Source organism: Pongo pygmaeus, chromosome 4, assembly GCF_028885625.2.
Source record: "Pongo pygmaeus isolate AG05252 chromosome 4, NHGRI_mPonPyg2-v2.0_pri, whole genome shotgun sequence".
Taxonomy (NCBI): Eukaryota; Metazoa; Chordata; class Mammalia; order Primates; family Hominidae; genus Pongo; species Pongo pygmaeus.
The window spans coordinates 126,823,128-126,850,248 of record NC_072377.2 but is presented as its reverse complement, the minus strand read 5'-3'; the positions used below and the strand labels follow the sequence as shown (position 1 = coordinate 126,850,248).

The following is a 27,121-nucleotide window of genomic DNA, read 5'->3' as shown; positions in this document are numbered from 1 at the left end:
AGTTTACCTAGCTCACCTAACTTGGGGAAGTTTATGTAACTAGGCAAAGGATGGTTGGCAGTTTTTCAAGTTTCAAATTTTATTTTATTTTTTCTAGAAGTCTAAACTCATTAAAGAAATTATTCTAGTATTGACAGGGGGAGGGGTAGAGGGGCACAGAGACTTGTAGCTTGAAGGCAAAAGAGTGGAAGAAGAGAGAGAAGGGAGATTTCCCTAAGCTTAGAGAAGAGGCAGAGGGTCCAAGGCCTTGTCATATTGTTGCATGGATTATAATTAATTAATCGAGATCTTTCACCCAACCAAGGTTTTTTTCTTTTTTTTTAAATTATACTTTAAGTTCTAGGGTACAGCTGTATTCAGAAAAAAATGTGTGTGTGTGTGTGTGTGTGTGTAAAACTTAAAGGTAAGACTATTTGCCCTCTAAAATTTAATTTTTAAGATTTACCCTCCTAATCTGTCAACATTACTTTGAATACTGACTGATTTTCAGGAAACCCTCCCCAATCTGGAAACTGTATTTAATGGGTGAGCTTTTCAAGGGCTGACCTTGGATCCCTTCAGGCAGGTGTTAACTCCTTGGTCCTTCAACTAGCCAGAGACCTACCTGATGACCTTTCATCTGGGACCTCTTTCTCTAAACATATTATGACAATCTCCCAGAAATACTTCCCTGACACCCAGTCATGCACTGGTACCAGTTTAATAATCTTATCAAGGGAAGAACTGACTGTAGTTAGTCGTGGAGTGTTTTAAGTAACTTCATGCTGACTGAGCACTATTTTTTATTATGAGGATTCATGAATCATCTGATTAATTTTTATAAGAAATTTGCTGGTGATAGTCACCAAGTTATTTATCTGTAATTTCTCCCACACATTTTTCTCTTTGAGAAAACTGGGTAATTGGTCCATCTCTAGCCTTTTCCTCTCTCTCATGTTTTTTATGATTTCCTAAAATATTAAGGACAAAAGTTTGGAGATGATGCCTATGAGTGCTTCCAGCGCTCTGTAATCTGGCCCTGAGTTGTGAACACAGAGAGAGGCTCTCTCGCCTTGTCCACTGGCTTAAATTCCCTGCTTTGGGAGCTTGCTGTACACTTTACTGTTTAGACATCATTTTGCCTCTGCAGAGATGGCATCTTCAGCATGAACACCGGCTGTGAGAACTTCGGATGGAAGAATAGAAGAGGAGAATGCTAGGAATTCCCTGTACAACTGGAAAGAAGAGTGCTTAGCACAGCATGGGGCTGAAGCCTAAGGACAACAATAATGAGTTAGACTTGGTTCTCATGGAACCAACAGGCCACTTACTCCTTTAGCTGCTTGGTTAACTTCACCACTTGAGAGGCCAGCGACATGCAGGTCTCCACCACCACCAGGTACCTGGAGCACAGGGTGTGCCCCTGCCGCTCAGCGCTCTGGGAGGGCTTTTCCCCAGAGTGGTTCTGCATGGTGACATTTGCTCCATATTCAACCAAAGTCTGTCAGAAAATGAAGAGACATGTGTATCAGGACATCTCTGTAGACATTATTTTTTAATGACTATAACAGAATGTTGAATAGTATGAAGAGAGCCTCTAGGGGCCTTTCAGCAGTCAATATCACACACCTCTCTTCAGAGTCTATGCTGACGTAGCAGAGCCAGTCCTACTACTACCAATGCTCACCCGAAGCCCACATAAGGAGGGGGCTGGGAAGGAGAGGAGGAGGCTGTCCATAGTGTGCTCTCCTTTATGAGATATGCAGTGCAGTCTTTGTGGTGGGGAGTTCTGTCTCTTGTCATGGTTGGGCTCCAAGAGAATCACTCATAGTCAGAGATGCCTGTAAGAGGGGGAGACTGGAATCTTACCTGTTCTCATTTGCCTGGGCTCTAGTAACTGGATTTGGTCTCTGGTAATTGGTTTTGGAATAACACCTGTTTATTTGTTGCTGAGCCCACCTGATCAGGAATAAAAAGAACTGGAGAGAAATGACATGGCTGAGAGTGGGGAGGCTGTGAAGCAGCTCCCACCCTCCCACAATGGGCTATGGTAAAGGCATGTCTGTGGATTGAGCAAGCTTTGTAGAAGAAAGCTTTGTGTGAGCTTCTTATCACCCCTTTAATGAGGAGAGGGTTCTATGGCTACGATTGGCAATAGGCTGCCCCAGAGGTGGAGAGAACTGTATGGGGGAGGAGGGGAAGGCTCCAGAGGGCCCTCTGAAGACCCCACCCATGGCACTCACTGGAAAGCCAGCATCTGAAGGTTGCCACAGAGGGCATCAGTGACCACAGCCAGCCAAAGAAGCAGGGACAACTTTCAGGGAGGTTGCATGCCTTTCCCAGTTAAGCAAAGAGATATTGGACTTTTTCTCTTCATACCTCCTTCTTGTCCTTGACACTGCAGCCCAGAAGAGATAGGGGGATAGGAACTAAAATGGTGTGTAAAAAGGCATGTCTCACTCCCATTCCAAGTCCCTTGAATCTTGAGTCTAGTCTGGGTGGGAAGAAGAATGCTTTGAATCAGAAGTAAGACTGAGATTTTAAAGTGACTTGGAGTAAATTTTAATAGTCATAAGAAAGGAGAAAGTTATGGAATCTGGCCAAGGTATCATTAGTTGTGGAGAGAGAGAAATTTGATGGAACATGGTTGAAATTAATAATTTAAAAAAATCCAGACTGTTTTATGTCCATACTGTGATATTATTAGATTCCACAAAAAGTTATTACATCAATATTAATCAACCACTACAATCTGATAGATTCTTTGATAATATCATGATGAGACTTCAAACCTGGATTAATTTGGGTAGTAGATAGTATTTTCCCCCAAGCAATAGTTGTAGTATTTAAATTTTTAGACTACTTAGACTGAGAGGTCATTAAGGAGCTTCGTTTTCCTTTTGGTTTATGATCACTCACCATGAAAGGTCAACTCACCACAAAGCCATTGCCACCTACCTCACAGGAGTATCACAGAGAGCATGTTAGTATTGAGCTCTCAGAGCTCTTGAAGAGATGCAATATAAACACACACTGTTATTACTCCCCCTTGAGCCTGACCTCTGCAGTTTTCTTTTTTTTTTTTTTTTTACCTCATGACGATTTTATTTCTTTTTTAAAAATCATTTGCTTACTAATTAAATCAAATGTTCTATCCCATTTAAAACAAACAGAAAAAACCATCTTTAGATCAGCTTTCTCTCTCCAACTATTGCCCATCTTTCTGCTGTCCTTTTTTTTTTTTTTTAATTTTATTTTTTATTTTTTATTATTATTACTATCATTATTATTATACTTTAGGCTCTATGGTACATGTGCGCAACGTGCAGGTAAGTTACATATGTATACATGTGCCATGCTGGTGCGCTGCACCCACCAACTTGTCATCTAGCATTAGGTATATCTCCCAATGCTATCCCTCCCCCCTCCCCCCACCCCACAACAGTCCCTGAAGTCTGATGTTCCCCTTCCTGTGTCCATGTGTTTTCATTGTTCAGTTCCCACCTATGAGTGAGAATATGCGGTGTTTGGTTTTTTGTTCTTGCGATAGTTTACTGAGAATGATGATTTCCAATTTCATCCATGTCCCTACAAAGGACACGAACTCATCATTTTTTATGGCTGCATAGTATTCCATGGTGTATATGTGCCACATTTTCTTAATCCAGTCTATCATTGTTGGACATTTGGGTTGGTTCCAAGTCTTTGCTATTGTGAATAATGCCGCAATAAACATACGTGTGCATGTGTCTTTATAGCAGCATGATTTATAGTCCTTTGGGTATATACCCAGTAATGGGATGGCTGGGTCGAATGGAATTTCTAGTTCTAGATCCCTGAGGAATCGCCACACTGACTTCCACAAGGGTTGAACTAGTTTACAGTCCCACCAACAGTGTAAAAGTGTTCCTATTTCTCCACATCCTCTCCAGCACCTGTTGTTTCCTGACTTTTTAATGATTGCCATTCTAACTGGTGTGAGATGGTATCTCATTGTGGTTTTGATTTGCATTTCTCTGATGGCCAGTGATGGTGAGCATTTTTTCATGTGTTTTTTGGCTGCATAAATGTCTTCTTTTGAGAAGTGTCTGTTCATGTCCTTCGCCCACTTTTTGATGGGGTTGTTTGTTTTTTTCTTGTAAATTTGTTGGAGTTCATTGTAGATTCTGGATATTAGCCCTTTGTCAGATGAGTAGGTTGCGAAAATTTTCTCCCATTTTGTAGGTTGCCTGTTCACTCTGATGGTAGTTTCCTTTGCTGTGCAGAAGCTCTTGAGTTTAATTAGATCCCATTTGTCAATTTTGGCTTTTGTTGCCATTGCTTTTGGTGTTTTAGACATGAAGTCCTTGCCCATGCCTATGTCCTGAATGGTAATGCCTAGGTTTTCTTCCAGAGTTTTTATGGTTTTAGGTCTAACATTTAAGTCTTTAATCCATCTTGAATTGATTTTTGTATAAGGTGTAAGGAAGGGATCCAGTTTCAGCTTTCTACATATGGCTAGCCAGTTTTCCCAGCACCATTTATTAAATAGGGAATCCTTTCCCCATTTCTTGTTTTTGTCAGGTTTGTCAAAGATCAGATAGTTGTAGATATGTGGCATTATTTCTGACGGCTCTGTTCTGTTCCATTGATCTATATCTCTGTTTTGGTACCAGTACCATGCTGTTTTGGTTACTGTAGCCTTGTAGTATAGTTTGAAGTCAGGTAGTGTGATGCCTCCAGCTTTGTTCTTTTGGCTTAGGATTGACTTGGCGATGCGGGCTCTTTTTTGGTTCCATATGAACTTTAAAGTAGTTTTTTCCAATTCTGTGAAGAAAGTCATTGGTAACTTGATGGGGATGGCATTGAATCTGTAAATTACCTTGGGAAGGATGGCCATTTTCATGATATTGATTCTTCCTACCCATGAGCATGGAATGTTCTTCCATTTGTTTGTATCCTCTTTTATTTCCTTGAGCAGTGGTTTGTAGTTCTCCTTGAAGAGGTCCTTCACATCCCTTGTAAGTTGGATTCCTAGGTATTTTATTCTCTTTGAAGCAATTGTGAATGGGAGTTCACTCATGATTTGGCTCTCTGTTTGTCTGTTATTGATGTATAAGAATGCTTGTGATTTTTGCACATTGATTTTGTATCCTGAGACTTTGCTGAAGTTGCTTATCAGCTTAAGGAGATTTTGGGCTGAGACAATGGGGTTTTCTAGATATACTATCATGTCATCTGCAAACAGGGACAATTTGACTTCCTCTTTTCCTACTTGAATACCCTTGATTTCCTTCTCCTGCCTAATTGCCCTGGCCAGAACTTCCAACACTATGTTGAATAGAAGTGGTGAGAGAGGGCATCCCTGTCTTGTGCCAGTTTTGAAAGGGAATGCTTCCAGTTTTTGCCCATTCAGTATGATATTGGCTGTGGGTTTGTCATAAATAGCTCTTATTATTTTGAGATACGTCCCATCAATACCTAATTTATTGAGAGTTTTTAGCATGAAGGGTTGTTGAATTTTGTCAAAGGCCTTTTCTGCGTCTATTGAGATAATCATGTGGTTTTTGTCTTTGGTTCTGTTTATATGCTGGATTACATTTATTGATTTGCGTATATTGAACCAGCCTTGCATCCCAGGGATGAAGCCCACTTGATCATGGTGGATAAGCTTTTTGATGTGCTGCTGGATTCTGTTTGCCAGTATTTTATTGAGGATTTTTGCATCAATGTTCATCAAGGATATTGGTCTAAAATTCTCTTTTTTTGTTGTGTCTCTGCCAGGCTTTGGTATCAGGATGATGTTGGCCTCATAAAATGAGTTAGGGAGGATTCCCTCTTTTTCTATTGATTGGAATAGTTTCAGAAGGAATGGTACCAGCTCCTCTTTGTACCTCTGGTAGAATTCGGCTGTGAACCCATCTGGTCCTGGACTTTTTTTGGTTGGTAAGCTATTGATTATTGCCACAATTTCAGCTCCTGTTATTGGTCTATTCAGAGATTCAACTTCTTCCTGGTTTAGTCTTGGGAGGGTGTATGTGTCCAGGAATTTATCCATTTCTTCTAGATTTTCTAGTTTATTTGCGTAGAGGTGCTTGTAATATTCTCTGATGGTAGTTTGTATTTCTGTGGGATTGGTGGTGATATCCCCTTTATCATTTTTTATTGCATCTATTTGATTCTTCTCTCTTTTTTTCTTTATTAGTCTTGCTAGCGGTCCATCAATTTTGTTGATCCTTTCAAAAAACCAGCTCCTGGATTCATTAATTTTTTGAAGGGTTTTATGTGTCTCTATTTCCTTCAGTTCTGCTCTGATTTTAGTTATTTCTTGCCTTCTGCTAGCTTTTGAATGTGTTTGCTCTTGCTTTTCTAGTTCTTTTCATTGTGATGTTAGGGTGTCAATTTTGGATCCTTCCTGCTTTCTCTTGTGGGCATTTAGTGCTATAAATTTCCCTCTACACACTGCTTTGAATGCATCCCAGAGATTCTGGTATGTTGTGTCTTGGTTCTCGTTGGTTTCAAAGAACATCTTTATTTCTGCCTTCATTTCGTTATGTACCCAGTAGTCATTCAGGAGCAGGTTATTCAGTTTCCATGTAGTTGAGCGGTTTTGAGTGAGATTCTTAATCCTGAGTTCTAGCTTGATTGCACTGTGATCTGAGAGAGAGTTTGTTATAATTTCTGTTCTTTTACATTTATTGAGGAGAGCTTTATTTCCAAGTATATGGTCAATTTTGGAATAGGTGTGGTGTGGTGCTGAAAAAAATGTATATTCTGTTGATTTGGGGTGGAGAGTTCTGTAGATGTCTATTAGGTCTGCTTGGTGCAGAGCTGAGTTCAATTCCTGGGTATCCTTGTTGACTTTCTGTCTCGTTGATCTGTCTAATGTTGACAGTGGGGTGTTAAAGTCTCCCATTATTAATGTGTGGGAGTCTAAGTCTCTTTGTAGGTCACTCAGGACTTGCTTTATGAATCTGGGTGCTCCTGTATTGGGTGCATATATATTTAGGATAGTTAGCTCTTCTTGTTGAATTAATCCCTTTACCATTATGTAATGGCCTTCTTTGTCTCTTTTGATCTTTGTTGGTTTAAAGTCTGTTTTATCAGAGACTAGGATTGCAACCCCTGCCTTTTTTTGTTTTCCATTTGCTTGGTAGATCTTCCTCCATCCTTTTATTTTGAGCCTATGGTGTCTCTGCCCGTGAGATGGGTTTCCTGAATACAGCACACTGATGGGTCTTGAGTCTTTATCCAGTTTGCCAGTCTGTGTCTTTTAATTGGAGCATTTAGTCCATTTACATTTAAAGTTAATATTGTTATGTGTGAATCTGATCCTGTCATTATGATGTTAGCTGGTTATTTTGCTCATTAGTTGATGCAGTCTCTTCCTAGTCTCGATGGTCTTTACATTTCGGTATGATTTTGCAGTGGCTGGTACCGGTTGTGCCTTTCCATGTTTAGTGCTTCCTTCAGGAGCTCTTTTAGGGCAGGCCTGGTGGTGACAAAATCTCTCAGCATTTGCTTGTCTATAAAGTATTTTATTTCTCCTTCACTTATGAAGCTTAGTTTGGCAGGATATGAAATTCTGGGTTGAAAATTCTTTTCTTTAAGAATGTTGAATATTGGCCCCCACTCTCTTCTGGCTTGTAGGGTTTCTGCCGAGAGATCCGCTGTTAGTCTGATGGGCTTCCCTTTGATGGTAACCCGACCTTTCTCTCTGGCTGCCCTTAACATTTTTTCCTTCATTTCAACTTTGGTGAATCTGACAATTATGTGTCTTGGAGTTGCTCTTCTCGAGGAGTATCTTTGTGGTGTTCTCTGTATTTCCTGAATCTGAATGTTGGCCTGCCTTGCTAGATTGGGGAAGTTCTCCTGGATAATATCCTGCAGAGTGTTTTCCAACTTGTTTCCATTCTCCCCTTCACTTTCACGTACACCAATCAGACGTAGATTTGGTCTTTTCACATAGTCCCACAGTTCTTGGAGGCTTTGCTCGTTTCTTTTTATTCTTTTTTCTCTAAACTTCCCTTCTCGCTTCATTTCATTCATTTCATCTTCCAGGGCTGATACCCTTTCTTCCATTTGATCGCATCGGCTCCTTAGGCTTCTGCATTCTTCACGTAGTTCTCGAGCCTTGGTTTTCAGCTCCATCAGCTCCTTTAAGCACTTCTCTGTATTGGTTATTCTAGTTATACATTCTTCTAAATTTTTTTCAAAGTTTTCAACTTCTTTGCCTTTGGTTTGAATATCCTCCCGTAGCTCGGAGTAATTTGATCGTCTGAAGCCTTCTTCTCTCAGCTCGTCAAAGTCATTCTCCGTCCAGCTTTGTTCCGTTGCTGGTGAGGAACTGCGTTCCTTTGGAGGAGGAGAGGTACTCTGCTTTTTAGAGTTTCCAGGTTTTCTGCTCTGTTTTTTCCCCATCTTTGTGGTTTTATCTACTTTTGGTCTTGATGATGGTGATGTACAGATGGGTTTTTGGTGTGGATGTCCTTTCTGTTAGTTTTCCTTCTAACAGAAAGGACCCTCAGCTGCAGGTCTGTTGGAGTACCTGGCAGGCCATGTGAGGTGTCAGTCTGCCTCTGCTGGGGGGTGCCTCCCAGTTAGGCTGCTCGGGGGTCAGGGGTCAGGGACCCACTTGAGGAGGCAGTCAGCCCGTTCTCAGATCTCCAGCTGCGTGCTGGGAGAACCACTGCTCTCCTCAAAGCTGTCAGACAGGGACATTTAAGTCTGCAGAGGTTACTGCTGTCTTTTTGTTTGTCTGTGCCCTGCCCCCAGAGGTGGAGCCTACAGAGGCAGGCAGGCCTCCTTGAGCTGTGGTGGGCTCCACCCAGTTCAAGCTTCCAGGCTGCTTTGTTTACCTAAGCGAGCCTGGGCAATGGCGGGCGCCCCTCCCCCAGCCTCGCTGCCGACTTGCTGTTTGATCTCAGACTGCTGTGCTAGCAATCAGCGAGACTCCGCGGGCGTAGGACCCTCTGAGCCAGGTGCGGGCTATACTCTCCTGGGGCACCGTTTCCTAAGCCCGTCGGAAAAGCACAGTATTCGGGTGGGAGTGTGCCGATTTTCCAGGTGCCGTCTGTCACCCCTGGAAAGGGAACTCCCTGACCCCTTGCGCTTCCCGAGTGAGGCAATGCCTCGCCCCGCTTCGGCTGGCGCACGGTGCGCTCACCCACTGACCTGCGCCCACTGTCTGGCACTCCCTAGTGAGATGAACACGGTACCTCAGATGGAAATGCAGAAATCACCCGTCTTCTGCGTCGCTCGCGCTGGGAGCTGTAGACCGGAGCTGTTCCTATTCGGCCATCTTGGTTCCTCCTCGCCCTGCAGTTTTCTTTCCATTGTTTTCCTTACTCAGTCCCCTCCTCACCTCATAGGGTCCCTTGCTCACTCTCAGTCTCTTATCTTTTCTTTTTCTTTAAATTTCACACCCAGTGGACAGGCCCCCTTCCAAGATTATCCAAGTTTCCACTTCCATGGTACCCAGTGCCAAAAATATCATTTGTGTGTAAGTGGAGTGATGAACGCTCTAAAAGGAAAGACTGTCTCTCTTCACATATTAGAAAGAAAAATAACTAAAATCTCACATAGTGATATCAGCTGGCTTTCTTTGGCTTTAGTCATTTCTTAGCTGATTAAAAGTTTGCTTCAAGACTATTAAATATTAGAGTGTTTTGTTAAATAGAAAAGCATATTTTTCAATATTTATTCAATCATATTTCCTTTACAAAAAAATGCTACTCCTTTAATATTTCTCCAGAACCTGTTAAGAATTTAAATTTCTCTCCTATACTCTCCAATTTCATATCACTCTTTTAAAAACTCGATGCCTTAAATTAGAAGATGCACACTTTGCCAACAATAATAGAAAAACTTTCAGCTATCTGGACTATTTCCTATCAAGTTAGTTCTCCAAACAGCAGTTTCACGTGAGTAGGCACTCTAGAGAGATTTCTGCTATTATCTCTGCTTTTTCTTTTCATAAATCTCTTGCCTTTTATATTTATAGTTTCCCCATATATTCTCCTGTCATTTCCCAAGTCTCCTCTACCTTCCTGAGCAACTGGTTCTCACCTCTCAGTTTTCTGTTTTGGATACCATCTATCTTGCACCCAGGAGGGCCTCAGTAAGTACCTGTTGAATAACTGAGCACATTGAGTTTGCAACATAGGAAAATAACACATGTGTAAGCCAAAAAAAAAGAGTACTGCTTTCTTAAAGGTAGAAAGTGTATTACATGTTATATACCATAACATATTTTTGAACTGTATGAACTTGATGAGGTAAAAGTCTTGTCTCTAATCATGACCTTCAACCATATGTTAACAATTTCCCTATCCTATATATCATATAGATATGGGAATAAATCCATATATGTTGGGTCACTTTCAATGATAATAACGGTATAATTGGTCTGATTCTGGTAATAATGATTTATGTCTGTAAATAAAATTCTAGACCAAGTCTAAACTTTGACTTTGTTTCCAATGCAAAGCTTTTCCTTTCCTCACATTGTCATGCCTCTTCCACCTGCTACTCCTCCTTCAGCTATCCCCTCTTTTTGCTCTGTCACTGAGGGCATTCAACATTTTCTAGGTGGAAAGATCAATTGGGTCTTATGTTCACATATACTCCAGACTCCTGGAGACCCCTGTTGGGCTTTCCTGCCATGCTCTACTTGGATGGCAGCTCTGGGTTTGCCCCAGCTTCATGCAGCTCTGCATTCAACTGAGGGATGAGATGCCACCTCTTCTTCCCATAGGAACCCTACACTCTCTAGGGAGCTTTCTTGGAGCACCCTTCATGTGGCTTGGGGCAGGGGGACGAGACTCCTTCCCCTCTCCTGTGGCTCGGCTCCCCAACTTTTTGACATCATTGTACATACTGGATACGACAATATTTAGAAGGCAAGTTAGGGTAAAAAGATAAGGCTACTTGAGGCTGTTGGGTGCAGTGGTTGGGCAATCAAGGCCCTGGGTGGCCTGCCCAAGGGTGGAGAGGATCAATATCTGAATCTACTCCCAACCAATTCTGGACCTTTTGAATGCATTTGAGAAGCTCAGTCCTACTACAGAGAAAGGGGGAACCACAGCATTCTCTCTCTAGCCTACAACTCCCTACCACAAAGAATTCTAATCCATTCCTGAAAAATCTGTCTTATTCTTCATATACCTGGGAGGGTGAAATTTACTAGTGAGGGGAAGAGCAGCCTGCCACTTGAGAGACAGATGTCTGCCTGGTAGTGGTTTCTCTGGTGCCTTGAGAACATGGGGAAATTTAACGTCTATTGTCCTCAGCACTGGGGCTTTAGAGCAGTGATAAGGGAGCAGGAAAAGTCCCTTTCAACACCCTGGGACACTGAAAGAGAAACTCTTATGGATATTTATGCCTACCTACATTTGTGTGGATTTCTGGAAATACAAATAGAGCAATAATTCCTTATTGTCTACAACCATACAAAAGGTGAATTAATTCAGATATTCTCCTAGTGAACATAATTTTAATGTTTTGTTTAATATTTGATATACTCATTTCTCATTGCAAAACAGCAGGGACTGTGTACCTGTATGCATCCAAGGTAGCCATGCTGTGAGGCTACGTGAACAGCACTGTTGCCATCCTGGTCTACTTCATCCAACGAGATGCCCTGTTCTTGCATAAACTGAAGAAGCCATAGAAGAATCTTTTCCTATAAACACAAAGACAGTTGGAATTCATGTAGTATCTTGCAGAGAAGTCAGATAAAAAGACAGAGGAAAACAATACTCTAATTTGTGAAGCTTAAGTAAAAGCATGCTTACCATAGCAAGAGAAAATTCTCATTCAGATGTGAATTGAAAAATCCTTGAATCTCTGACTGAAATGAATGAAAGAGGATGGCATAGAGAATTTTAAGAGCAGGAAGTTCCCTTGGAAGCGCTCTTATTTTACTTATCTATTCTATAGATGGGAAAATAGGTTTGTAGTAAGATTGAGTGCCTTGTCCAAGGCACACAGTTAGACAGATCCAAAGTTGGAACTAGAATCCACAGATCCAAAGTTGGAACTAGAATCCATGTCTTTTGATTCCAAGGCTCCCAAGGCAATGTTCTTGCTGCTGTGTTATACTGCCTGTAGGCTTCAGGAATGTTACCATAAAACCTTGAACTATTGAGAACTAGCTTCTGCTTTTAAGTTTATAATTCTTCAACCATGCCTTTATAATCCATACCTCCTGCAATCAACAGGCTTATAAAAAACAGGTAAATACCTTAAGTTGCCAAGCGTAAGATAAGTTCATTGAAATAAAACCAGGACCCTCTTGACTTTCTGACCAAGTGTTGGTGGTGTCTTAAGGCAAAGATTTCTCTTCTTTCATGTTAAAGGAAGGGAACCAAAAGCTTGGAACGCAAACCTTTCAAAAGCAAGGCATAGAGCAGTCACAGTATGTGTTGTCATAATCTGTTTGCATTTTACCCACTGAGTGTTTTGTGGTATTTTCATGTTATGCTTGGCCTTTGGAGAAAGCAGGGGGATGGGATTTCACTGTTTTAAAATAGAAGAATTAAATATAAAGTTAAAAAAATATGAGAGTGGTAAAAACAACAGCATGAAGTTTAGTGGGTGGAATTTGACATTTAAAAAGATGATCATGTGTTTGAAATAACCTTGAACTTCTTTCTTCTTAGCCTTTTAAAGGATTTTTTTTTCCAGTTGTTTGCTCGGACTGGTCATGAACTTTTATACTTTTCTGGATTAAATTTGCCTTCATCTTCTGAACATGCCAACTAATCCGCTAAAGGAATGTTGGATAAAAACAGCCAAATCCTTTAATGTTTCACCCCTTATGTTGGGGAACAGGGTGCTGTTTATGAAGGTATTTGTGACATCAGGGACAGACTGAACATTTGCACCACACTTTTTCTAAATGAGCACCAGGGAGTAAGACCCCTAAAGAGCATGATGAGAACAATGTAATCTATGCCTACAACCTTCTAAGAAGGCATCCCAGAAAGCAGGGTGAGTGTTAACTACAAAAGCAGACAGACCTGGTAGAAACTGAAACCCTCAAGGGTCCCTAGAGAATAAGGTAGAAACAGAGCCTGGAGCTATGGCTGGGAGTTAGAAGTTAGATAAGAATATGCTGCTATGCTTAGTCCTCTTCTTCAAAGGAAAACGTAGAGAAAATTGGAGCTGATGTTTGGACCACAGCAGGTGATGTTTCATTTGCATAACGTAAAAGCAGTTCCTTTGTTTTTTTCTAATTAGGTAGGGGAAAAATACTGGATTACTTTTAATTGGACATAGATGATTATACCATATGATCTTAACTCCTTAAAAATCTGGATGAATGGAAGTATCTCAGGATAAAAAACATAACCAACTGGTTGAGGTTAATGGCTCAGACATGGAAGCTGCAAGAGGACAGGTTATGGTACCTCTACCAGTGAAATAGATGGACCCACCATAGGCAGAACAAATTCTCTTCAATGGGTCATTCTCAAACTTGTGGTGATTTGGTTTGCTTCATGATATTAAATCATGGACTCCTAAAAATGTGGAGGGGAGAGATTTTAAAGAATCATCCAATTCAAAAAGCCTTATTTTATAAGTCAGAAAACTGAGGGAGCGGACAATGATACACAGCAAGTCCTCATATGATGGCATGGACAGGTTCTTGGAAATTGCGACTTTAAGCAAAATGAAGTATAATGAAACTAATTTTACCATTTTAGTTCCTATGACACATTTCTGGTCACAAAAACAGCACCAAACTTCCAAATAAAGACCAAACACTTCTAAAGTGAAACATTGAAACAAATATGAGCTATACATACATTTAAGAAAGACTAATACAAACAAGTAAGATAATTATTTATCTGATCATTCCAGTCAGGGTTTGGGTGGCTGGAGCCCATCCTGGAAGTTCAGAACACAGGGCGGGAACCATCCCTGGACAGGACACCACCCTAACACAGGGTGCACTCACACCCACACACACTCACTCACGCTGGGACAACTGAGACACACCAATTCACCTAATGTGCACATCTTTGGGACGTGAGGAGAAACTGGAGTACCCAGAGAAAACCCACACTGAGATGTGCAGAATGAGCATACTCCACAGAGACGGTGGCCCTGGCTGGGAACTGTTTTTTTTCTTCTCATCAACATTATAAGAAGATGATGTTGAAAGAAACCAGGTTAATTTAAGGACCTGCTGTATTCCTTGATATTCTAGAGACTTCTTTCTTTAGCAAGTAAAGCTCAGAGGAGTTCAAGATACTGAGAAGCACTTTACATGTATCTTCTTGTTAGATGTAATTCCATATTTCCAGGACCCGATATTATGGGGGGTATGTCTATTCCGCATGCACAAAAAAATGCCCTTTATTAAAATCACAGTGCTTTAGTTTTAGTAGTGGGGTTATAGGCAATGGAATACTGCCCTTCATAAGAGTGGGAATGTTCCCATTGTGGAATTCTGTGGGGAGAGTCTAGGACCTCGGACTTTTCGGGGGCTTGATAATCTGGGAGAACAAGACATACATGGTCTGTGTGAGCCAAAATTACTTTGGCCCCTGAGGGGCCTCCAAGTCAGGTTCAACCTATATTGTTACAATAACCTGCCTTCCCTTCTTAGGAAGGCATGGATAACTCTTCTTCCTTACAATGAAAGATTCTAACCAATTCAATATGCAAGATTTACATGAAGAAAGAACCATTATTTGACTGTTCAGAACAAGGTTTTGCCTAGCACCTCAAATCCAGTCTTGGGTTTTATGTTGGACAATTTAAGAATAAGCATAAGAATTTAAAATAAGAAGTGCAATTGGCCCGTCCACTGAGATATGACATGGAAACCAAAATCTTCCATTATACAATGCAGAGAAGTACTCCCCAAAATGACGGGTTGACTATATACCTTGTCTTCTAACAACAGACATTTAAGGTTTTTGAGGGGGACATGGAGATGGCTAGAGTCTCTGGTTTTGGTAAAAGCATATTTAATATCTGCTCACAGACAAATCCTGCCCTGATTCTGGGGACCATGCCTGTGGAGATGCACAGTTCTACCATTCAAAGTGACTATCGGAAAACACCTCCTAAGAAGGACAAAACTTTTCTCCAGCTAAGAGGGTGCTTGTTAATGTGATTAGTTACATATGTAATAGTGTCCCCCTCCCCTCTTAGCCCTTCAGTGTGTGTTCTTTCAGCCAGTGTATCTACATGCAGGAGATGTTAAAGGATGGATGTAACTTCAGACCTTCATTTCCCCATAAGTATTGCTTTCAGAGAATATCTAATGAAGTTACATGGATGAAGATTTCTGTATCATTTGTTTCCCAGAATGGCTCTCCAACTTACATTTCATCATCCACCCACATATCCATTTATCCATTCAACCTTCATGTACTGACTGAAAACTCCTCTCATGTAGTTTTCCTCAGCAGTTTCCTCTTCTGGGGATTTTCTGCTGTTTTGGTAACCTGTTTTAATATTGTATTTTATGTGTTCCCAAGGGCAATGCAAGTTGTTTAAAGGGGCAATTATCTCATGTGATTTATGAGATTTGCTGGACAAATTCCAATAAAAAATGTACTTGAGAAGTATGTCACAGGTTTATTGCTGGTATCAATAAAGTCTCTATAGTGTGTGGCAATCCATGTTTTAAAGGAGTTAGCTTTGTGATCATAGATTATCAAATCTAATATGCCATCAATTATAAGATTTATTCCAGTTTTTGAGATGTAAAAATGTAAAAAATAAAGGTCAGCAATAATTTTATAATGTCATGTATTGTAAGATATGTGTAGAATCAAAAGATGGTAAAACGTGAAATAAAGTGCATCTAAGAATTGATTAAATAGGTTATGGCCTTAATAATTCCTTTGCAAGTTTCTCCTATACAATACAATGGTAAAATAAGTAAACTGAATAATATTGATAGGAATAAAAACAATAAGTTGGAGGAGATTCAATAGTCATAACAGCCGACATTCATCTAGTGCCTAGTATGGGTTGGGCAATGTGGCTTTTCTCACTTAGTCCTCAGATTAACACTGTGAGGAAGGTTCTATTATCTCCATTTTACAGATGAAGAAACTGAGGTCCAGGGAGACCTATTCTTATATTTTCTCTCTCTTTTCTTTTAAAAAAATTAAAATATCTAACCCATTGAACTAGTAAGTGGTAAGGTTAGGATGACAATGGAGACAGTTTGCTATATGAACCAATGTTCTTCACGACTCTGTTTTCTGTCTTTTGAGTATGGATATCCACAATTGCGCATTCCCTCATGACCCCTGACTCTGTAAAGGACATGCTCCCTTTGTGCCCCTTGAGTAAAAGAAATCACAGTTAACTGCCTGTCAGTCTGTGGGTTTGTAGGGCTCTGTGTCAGTTATGCTTTGTCAAGATCAGAACTTGGAGAGCAGATGCGTGTGTGCTAATCAAAGACTTTTCTATTTTGCTTTCATCTGTGATCGCAGCACTTTCAGTACTGTTGACTTACTTCCCTATGACAGCAAAACAATAAAGACAGGGGAATATTTTTCCTTTTTAAAGTAAATTGTGGGAAAACAACAATAACACAGCCTGTGGGAACACCCCCCTCACCAGCATGTCTACCACTGCTCATGACCATTTGCAAGAATTGCTGAGTCTTTTCTTTTTTCAAAAAGTGCCCTTAAAAAAATCTGCACTAGGGCAAATATTTAAAGTACAGAATAATAAATACAGTGTAGGCAAAGGTGCTCTTAGTAAATGTTCAATGCCATGATGCAGATTGTTTTTGTAGAAGAATCTCGTGACTAAAAGTCATATGAATGATTCAGAAACAAAAGGAATCACAGGTTTGATGTTGAAAGTAACACAGAGCCCACTGGACTAATAACCAGCGCAGGGCAGGCAGAGGCTCCCAAGCAGTGGAGGGCAGGAAGCTGTGCTGGGAGAGCCTGGACGAGACAATCTGAACCTTCATGTTTGAATAAAACAGCCCAAGTTACACAGGCAGTAGCTTTGAATTGAGATAATTCCATCTCAATTGTTTTGCCAGCAACATCTTTCTCAAGGGCCAGCAAAGCAGGCCTATCCGAGGACACTCCCTGCTTTTTCCTCGGGTGTCCCTGAGGCTTCCACCTTCACATTCCCTGTGGCTAGTTCTGCCAGGTACAGTCAGGCAATGAAATAATTGCACCCTCTGAGACTTCATGTGTCAAGATGAAGAAAATCAATTCCTATCACCCAGGGATCTATCACTTCAGGAGACCACTAAAAACTGTTGGCTACCCTGTGGTACTAGAGTCTTTAAAGGTAATTTTTACAAGAAAAAGGACACAAATTGGGAGTCACGTGGAGCCCATTCTTTAGGAATCTATATGAAGGGCAGAGAGAGGCTAAAATAAACTAAGAGAGGAATTTTCCTCTGTACTATCCTTTCCAGGGGCATTTACTGAAGAAACAAAGCCAGGACACACTCAAATGCCTGCTGGATGTAGAAAAACTTGCATATGCTGAATCCATTAGAAAACTGTTCAATAACAGTCTTCCTTGTGAAAATATTAGGCTTGTAATGGTTCCAAGTTCAGCATCTCCACAGGTTATCTGTTACATAAGTGGCTGTGGCGGATGTAGGATGGCTGGACAGCATTTGCAGTTCTAATGGGCTTCTATATTTTCCAGTTGGGTAAGAATGATCTCCTAAGGGCACTGCAGGACTGCCCCCCTCAGAGCTGTATTTTAGGTCATAAAAGATGCATATCATCTTGAAATAACAACCTGAATATTGACACTAGCATGAAGCAAACGTTTGACACAGCTCTTCAAACAGGTCACCAATTTCCATATTTTCCTCTAGTCTCACCAAGTAAGTCACACTGTGACCCAATCAGTCCCAGAAAAAAGGCACTTTATTTTGTTCAGTCCCAATAGCTTCAAAATTATGAGAAACCTGCTGTGAGAGCTGAATAAAGAAACTGGCATATATAATCAACATTTCCCAAGACAAAGCATGCCGAATGCCCAATTATTTACTTAGAGTCTCAGAACAGCCCTGTAATTCTTTCCTCCTTTTCTTTGGCAAGCTCTACCAAAAGTGCAGGCAGCCTTTCCACTGACACTTAAAATTCCTTTTTAGGCTTTAATATAAGCAAACGAAATCGGGGACATGAAATAACTATTCACACAATTGAATAAAATTTTGTTTTAGACTCAAAATGATTAGGAAGATGAACAGTGATCAAATTCTTCTGATCATTTGAAAATCCTGTTCTCTTCTTTGCCAGTATAGATGTTCTTTGACTTACAATGGGGTTATGGCCCAATAAACCCATCCTAAGTTGAAAATATTAAATTGAAAATGCACTTAATACACTATAGGGTATTGATTGTTTACCCTTGTGATCACGTGGCTGTTGGGAGCTGCAGCTGCCACGGCCTAGCATCACAAAAGACTATCGTACTGTATATCACTAGCCTAGGAAATGATCAAAATTCAAACTTGACATATGGTTTCTACAGAATGTGTATTTATTTCACACCATTGTGAAGTTGAAAATTCATAAGTTGAACCATTTTTAAGTTGGGGAGCATCTGCATAAGCAAAAAATGGCATCCTTACGTCATGCCTTAATAACCAGTAATCATTGTTTTCAGGACACTGTGGATGGGGACTAGTAAGTACAATGCACAAAGAACACAGAGTAAGTATAATATTTCAAAGACAATGGCTTTTACAAATTTTAATGTAGGGCCTGCTCCTTTCTCCATTTCATAAATTTGGTACAGTTGAAAATCTCTTCAATGAGTAGTGTGAAGCACACCAAATATTAAATGTATTGTTAGATACAACTGCAAAAAAGTCTTCTTCAGCTATATCAGTGCCTCTACAAACAATCTGCATACATTTTCTATACAAATGGGGACAAAACAGGATCTGGCCCTGAAGTGAAAGAATCTGAGTTGAAATCTAGTCTTTGCTCTTACTAGCCATTAGACCATGTGCAAGTCACGTAACTCTCTTTCTTCAGTCTCCTCATCTATGAAATGGGGATAAACACAACAAGCTCTCACAGGGTTGTTTTGAGGAATAAATGAGAGAATGTACACAAAATCCAATGGCATGGTGCCTGGCACACATAGGAAACATTTTACATGTATATATAACATATAAAAAACATGTTTTTATGTAATATATATGATACACACACACACACACACACACACACACACACACACACACTAGTAGAAGTTACCACAGCACAAAATAAAGTATCCCTAAGCATGACTCCCACTAAAGAAAGACTGTGGTAATAGTGTTGTCTACTTTTTGAACTTGAGATTGTCACACTTGAAAAAGCATAATCTCTTGTTGACAATGCCACAGTTTACTTCTACCGGAAAAGTTTATGAAGCCAGAGGAATACAGTTAAATGCATGAGAAGCCATTTTCTTTGCCACAAATACAATTAAATCTATTTTAACACAGTACTATTATTTTTTAAGACTGAGATTGGTATTTTGTGGTTCCAATTTTTTAAAAAGATAACTCACAGTCACATTCTCCAAAGGGAGATAGTAATTTTTTTTTTTAACTGCAAACACTGGATTGTGATCTGTGTACATTAATGAATGTTGGGATTTCCTAACGCGGAAATTGACTGCAACTGAGAGCCATCTAGTTAATGTGCTTATTCATCTTTAATTGAGTGAGACTGCCTTGATTAATGTCTTATAAAGATTTTCCTTTTAACTTTGGCTTCAAGAAAATATATCATTGTTCCTTTTGATAAATGTTAAATGTGTTTACTGTAAAAAATTTGGAAAATACTGAAAAATTAAAAAAAAAATAGAAAATCGAAGCCACTTGTACCATTACTCTGAGTGATAACTACTATAAACATGTTGTAACATAATTTTTTTTAGTATTAATTTCTATTTCTGTTTATCTCCAAAATTCAAAGTTGGTGCTAAATTATAGGACCAGTTTTGTATCATACATATTTGTTTAGTACTATATAATGAACATTTTCCCATAAAATGTCATCAATGGTTGCAGCTTCATTATTTATCCAATATCTGTCATGGGATATTTATTTAGGTTGCTGTAAACTTTTTTTCATTTAAAAAAACAATAACAACAAATATCATTGGTTATATACCTTTGGATACATTTTTGATGATTTCTTATGTTTGGATTTTGATGGACTAATAATAAAAAAGTAGGAAGATTATATGGTACACAAAGGGAAGATACTTAAAAAACTCCTTCATACCTGGCCATAGCAACCTGCGTAATGAATAAGGCTTGGAAAATCCTTAGAACAACTCAGTTCTGCAATGGCTTCTGTTTCACTCACCATCCAGCGTACGCACTCCAACTGACCATTCTAGGTTTTAAAAAAGAAAGACAGATGGAAATTCAAGGTAACTCAGGTTTGAAAAATACATTAAAGATGGTAATTTCACCAAGGAAAGAAATCATGTGAATTTTGGCATTTATATCTGGCTTAATTTATTTGTTATATAAAGATATCACCTATTATATTCCTGATCTGTGGATTTGGCTCGAAATCAATTGCAGAATTTTTATTTAAGTTCATTTTCATAATTGTAATCAGTTATTTTAAATTCACTTTAGTAAGGTATAATTTGTATACTATAAAATATAATCTTTTAAAGTATACGGTTTGATGTATTTTGACAAATATGTATACTCCTGTAACTACAACTTCATTCAAGACAAAGAACATTTCCATTACCCCCAGAAGTGTTCTAGTACTCTTCGGTTCTCACCCTCCTCTCATTTGTCCCAAACACCCATTGATGAGATTTCTGTCACAATAGATTAGTGTATATACTCTTGTGTCTGGCTTCTTTTACATAGCAGGCCTTTGGGACTCATCCAAGCTACTGCTTGTATCAGTAATTTACTCCTTTTCTATTGCTGAGAAGTATTTCATTGTAGAATTATACCACAATTTATTTATCCAATAACTTATTGATAGACATGTGGATTGTTTCCACTTAGGGGATATTATGAATAAAGTTGCTATGAATATTTTTTTGTGAATAGTGAATACATGCTTTTATTTCTCCTCGGTAAATAATGGAATTTCTGAGTCGTATGGTAGCTGTATATTTGACTTAATAAAAAGCCACCAAACTAGTTTCCAAAGTGATTGCCCACTTTATATTACCACCAGCATCATATGAGCATTCTAGTTGTTCCAAAACTAAGCCAACACACGGTATGGTCAGTTAATCAGTATTCTTCAATTAAACTTCATAAGATGCACAACTGTTTTCCAATCCCCAAAGAATTATATTTCTTAATGAAAAATCAGTAAACTCATATTTGAAATTAAAAATTTCATTAAGGGATGATGTAAATATCTTAATTAGTAAAATATTAAACAATTTTAAAAAGGGAAATTATCTTTTATTATACACAAATAATATAACTATGGATACAGAAAGTAAAATATCCTCAACTTTTACATTTTTAAGGAAACCAACCCTCTTGACCTTTAGGATCAAGTAAAAGTAGGCAGAAAAAAAAGGGTGGGATTTTCTTATAGTCGTTTATGAGGATTTTTTACCCTCATAATTTTTAAAAAATTTCTCATAATTTTTAGAAACTTAAACTTCTCTCAAAAAGCAGTCAAGGCATGTAAATAGCTACAATATAGTACATACATACCTGTAGAAAATGTTCCCTACCACTTATAGAGCAGTATGATATATAAACCCAGATACGTATCTCCTAGTGATTAAAACCCAGATTCTGATATGATTTTAAATCTTAATCTGCCACTTAGTTACAAGACCATGGACAAATTACTTTACCTATCCTATATTCAATTTTCTTATCTGTGCAACAGTGAAATAGCAGGGATAATAGTAACTACCTCATAGAGTTACCATGAAGATTAAATGAGATAAAGCATGTAAACTTACTAAGCAGACAATACTTGTTACCTTCTATTAGAATGCTCTCTTAGATTCTCACAATAACTCTGTCAGACAAATCAAACATTCAACTGCCTTCCTAGTTTGCAGCTTGTGGGATTTTAGCCCAGGAGAAAAGAGGTATGGTTGGCAGGGAGCCAAGGGAGGCTTCACTGAGGGTAGCATTTAAATTAGTAGAATAGGATTACTTTCTCTTTATTTTAGAATTCTACCATTTAACTGCTCAAGGGTAAAAATTTATTCTAAAAGGAGGACAACGAGGTAATCTGCTCATTCTTCATTTTATTCCATTTGGATAATGGAACTCCCAACTATTCACATGCAGATTCTATTATTCTGAGGTATTTGCCCTGGGAGGTTGGTCTGAATGAGTTGGCTCCCTGCCCCTCTAGCTGGATCTGGCTGATGGAGACAGTGGCAAATCAGGAAAGGAGAGTGAGTTTGAGGCCCTCTCTATAGGGTTGCCATTGGCCATCTGAGTCCCTTAAAAAGCTCAAAAGTAAGCCAGTCCTTTGTACTCAGCCCTCTCTATCTCAAGTTCTTATAACCACTCCTTTCCCTTTCCCCGCTTTGGGGAGGTAACCGTGTCCTGGTTGTTAAATAAAGACCCCAGGGTACTGCACTTTCCTTTACGAACCCCGTTACCCTCAACCATCCTTTTATATATAATCCCTTAATTACAGACTTTCCTTAAATTTCACAATTGGAGCATGCCAAATGTTTCCTACCAGGATTAAAAACAAAAAACAGCTAACACACTAACACAATGTGCTTCATTCCCTCTAAATGAAGAAAGGAATAGCAACCATATTGATCATTTACTAGGCAAGATGGTTTAAGCAAACTGGCATTTACACAGAACACAGAAATGTGAGGCAACATTTCTGATTTCTGATTTTAGTAATGTAGGTCTTCTCTCTACTTTTATTTATTTATTTATTTTTTGGTCAGTTTACCTAAGTTAGACATGCATTAATTTTAAAAAATATTTTCATAGAACTAAATGCTGTTTTGTTGATGTCCTCTATTATTTTTCTATTTTTTATTTTATTTCTTTTTACTCTAATTTTTATTATTTCCTTCCTTCTGCTTGCTTTGGATTTAGTTTGCTCTTCTTTTACTAGTTTTCTAGGGTGGAAAATTAGGCTATTAATTTGAAGTCTTTCTCCTTCCCACTTTCCTCTCCTCCTCTTTTAATAGAGGCATTTACAGCTACAAATCTCCCTCTAAGTGCTGCTTTAGTTGCATCTTCTAAGTGTTGGTATGTTGTATTTTCATTTTCATTCATCTATAAATATTTCCTAATTTTCCTTGTGATTTCTTAACACGTTGATTTATTTTGACATGTAATTCTACATATTTATGAACATCCCAAATTTCCTTTTGTTATTGATTTCTAATTGCATTCTATTATGATTGAAGGACATAACTTTGCATTTCAATCCTTTAAAACTTATTGAGACTTCCATAAAAAAGGATGAGTTCATGTCCTTTGTAGCGGCATGGATGAAGCTGGAAACCATCATTCTGAGCAAACTGTCGCAAGGACAGAAAAACAAACACCGCATGTTCTCACTTATAGGTGGGAATTGAACAATGAGAACACTTGGACACAGGTGGGAAACATCACACACTGGGGCCTGTCGTGGGGTGGGGGGATGGGGGAGGGATAGCATTAGGAGAAATACCTAATGTAAATGATGAGTTAATGGGTGCAGCAAGCCAACACGGCACGTGTATACATGTGTAACAAACCTGCATGTTGTGCACATGTACCCTAGAACTTAAAGTATAATAAATAAATAGATAAATAAATAAATAAATAAAAACAAAAGGTAAAAAAAAAACTTACTGAGACTTGTTCCATAGCCTAACATTTGGTCTATCCTGGAGAATGTTTCATGTGTACTTGACGAGAATATGTTTTCTGCTATTGTTGGGTAGTATTCTATTACATGTCTGTTAGTTCTAGTTATTCAAGGAGGCAACACTTAAAATAAATAAAATACTGTTAGAAAGGCAGAAGGAAATATTATATCACTACTGTGAGTTTGAAACCAGTATTACTTGCCATAAATATAAATACTAAGAAAACAAACAAACAAAAAATTCTAGCAGCAGATTTTTGCCTGCCAAAGTCTATGGGCCTGGGGCCACTTGCTGTATTTAACATACAGCAAGGGGGTATCAGTAAGATTATGTGTTTGAAGTCATGTTAAATCCAGATGGACACTTTGCTTTTTGGCTTAATCAAAAGGACTGAATGAGAAGTGAAAAGGGAATTAAGATTATTTCATTCCTAGACTGTTTAAGTCTTAAAATAATTTCTTCTTCTGTCCCGTTTTAGAAAACAGACTGCTCTCACCTTTTAGAAATATTTCTTTCCAATTACTTTGCTTAATCATTTCTAAAGAAAACTCAATAATACCCTGAACTCCCACAGTATGTACTCTTGGGTATCCCAGAAGTGGTCAATAAATTCTGTATGTAACTGGCAGAATTTATTATGTTCCATTCTAGGAGATTAATACTGAGGGAGATGTTCTTAAGTCCTGATATGACTTCAAAGCCCCTGTTCTCAGGTAAACCTTTCTATTTGATACCTTATCCCTGACTCTGCTTCCTGTCAGCCAAGTCATATTATCTTAGCAACCTCTGTCCATTTACACCAACTTTGTCTTTCCATGACAGCAGGGCCATCAAAACTGTGCTTAATGAGGTGAAACACCATTAGTTGGTTACTGGTGTTCAAAACAAGGTCCTAAAACAAAATGATGACTCTTTAGGACTCTCTCAACGTCATCAATGTTCATCAAAATACACTGAATGGACTGAGACAAAATATGTGTCAGGACAGATTTCTAAAGAGGGAAGCACTTGTTATAAAATATTTGTATTTACTGCTTTTGTAAATTCTAGAATAAAGGAATAGAACATTCAAATCATTGTCTGGAAGTTAAGTATGAAAAGCCTGAGACCTCAAACTTTTAAAAGTTTTTGAGTCTTATGGGTTTGAAATCTTTTTCATTAAAACGAAAAAAAAAAACAACTGCTATTTAAGTTTGCACACTGATTGTATGATGGCGATCTTATGTTGACTGCAGGAATATAAGAATGAACTGAAACTTAATATGGATATCATAGAAGGTGTTTATGCTAAAGACTGGTGTAACGACCACTAAGTTTCTTATGTACCTTCTACACAGAGATTTTTAATCTATCAAAACAAGACCTAGGGCATACAAATTAAAAAAAAATTATTTTCTTCTACCTATATAAATAATCTACCATTAGGAAGACCAATGAGAACTGTATTTTGTAAACACTAAAACAGCAAGGCAAATCTTAACACTCATTAGCACTGCAAGAATATTTTATTTATCACTGACACATGCTCATTGATGTCTACAGAACTCTGTCACAGGGCTATATCCCAAATTTGTCATCCTATACTTGTGTTACTGATAACTTACCAGTCTTATCCACTAGCAATAATATTAGCTCCTTAAGAGTAGGGACTATGACTTATACAAATTTGTATTGCCAGCCGCCAAACGCAGTACCTGGTAAACTTGGTACACTTTGTTAAGCTCAACTATATTAAATCTCAACTTTACATTTGACTTATCTTTTCTTCATGATAGCTGCCTGTAGTTTAGTTCTATCTATCTTTCTTCATGATAGCTGCCTGAAGTTTACTTCTTAATTAGACATCATATCACTTACAACCAAAGCAAAATAATACCCACCAGGGTCATAGATTTATTTAAAAAATTATCTTCTATGCTAGATTTGAAGTATACCTTATTAATTACTTTGCTTAACTGAGCAAAATTAAATAAAATGGAAATTTTTTTTTAATGTATAAAATTTTGCTGAATCATCAAAATAAAATACAAAAAAATCAGGTTTGCATAAAAAATATATTAAGGTAGAACAGCAGTTAATGGTTTTTTAAATGTAATGTTCTTTAGTGAATTCACATGTAGGTTTCTCTAACAAATTCCCCTCACCAATTTCAATATAATTCCATTTATAAAAATTATGATTATTCAGCTTTTAGAAGACACAACTATTATGTAAAGCAAAGCACATACGCAAAAATACAAGATGTATTATATTTCCCTGAGTGTCACTTCTGGCTTTTTAATAAATATGATTGGATTCTACATTTATTTGCCAAAGATCTTTTAGGTAATTTTAGTTGAACAGCTAATCTTCTAGTGATGTACTATATTTTGCAGAGGCACTTGCTGCAGTGCTATAAAAGTCCATGTTTTCTTGTCTCACAGTTTCTAGGTTTTAACTCTATCCCAGTTGACATTAATTTGTGTAGTTTTTGATAGCATACTGTGCTCTGCAAGAGCTAAACTCAAACTCGGCACTGATACTCTAAAAAATTCTTGATACTGAAGACACTTAAACTTCAGATGTGATCCGTTAAGTGCCCACTTTGTGATCTGAAATACTCCCGAGAGCTAGCATCCTTAAAACACACCTTTCCCACATTCGTCTTGCTCATTATTCTCATCTTAGGAAGAAATGAAAGTCTCTGATAGATCCAGGTGTGGTTAAGAAGCTAAATTGCAATCCCTATGAATAACAAAAGTTCTTAGAACCACAACATATCATTTTTCTTTCTCTTTAGTAGCAGATTGACAAAAACTGGGAATTTAGTCTCAAAATCTCAAAGCAGTGACTGAAATGATTACTCTCTTAAATGCAATATGTTCATTTGCTCTTTGCTTGACAAACCACTCTCTTCTCTCCCTTCCAACACTTTAGCTAACAAGGAATCTTAAAAAATAGAAATCCAGCTTCTAGCTGTGGAGGTTCCAGCCCCCAACCAGTCACCTTAATGGCCAGGCCTGCTGGAGTCAACTTCTCAGTGTTGCGCTCATTGAGGCAGTCTTCTCCCATCAAAGAAGTGAGGTGCTGTAGACACTCTGCGTGTCCCTGTGATGCCGCAATATGTAATAGATTGTTTCCATTTTCGTCGTGAATTTTGTCTAGATTGTCTGCAGCTAGGTGTGGCTGTATAAATAGTAAGATTAGAAAACCCAAGTCAATAAATCAGAGCAAGATCCTGTAGGAGTTTTTCTCTGGGCACTGGAAAGAAGAAATGAGCTTATAGAAGCTCTGTTGGCAGCCTTGGGGATCTAATAAATCAGTTTCTTGCTATTATTCTTTGTTACAATATGCTTTAGAACATGAGTTC

General features: G+C 38.5%; 1 protein-coding gene across 7 annotated transcripts in view; it reads right to left on the bottom strand.

The window, feature by feature from the left end:
• The window catches only part of SNCAIP (synuclein alpha interacting protein), a 152,242-nt gene that overhangs the window by 17,289 nt on the left and 107,832 nt on the right, over window positions 1-27,121 (bottom strand). For all 7 annotated transcript variants that reach the window (XM_063665164.1, XM_063665166.1, XM_063665168.1 and 4 more), the window contains exons 5-8: window positions 26,758-26,937; window positions 20,208-20,321; window positions 11,516-11,641; window positions 1,311-1,480 (exon numbers count right to left, since the gene is read on the bottom strand). In XM_063665164.1, coding sequence (XP_063521234.1) covers window positions 1,311-1,480; window positions 11,516-11,641; window positions 20,208-20,321; window positions 26,758-26,937 — 590 coding nt within the window. The remainder of the gene's footprint in view (window positions 1-1,310; window positions 1,481-11,515; window positions 11,642-20,207; window positions 20,322-26,757; window positions 26,938-27,121) is intronic.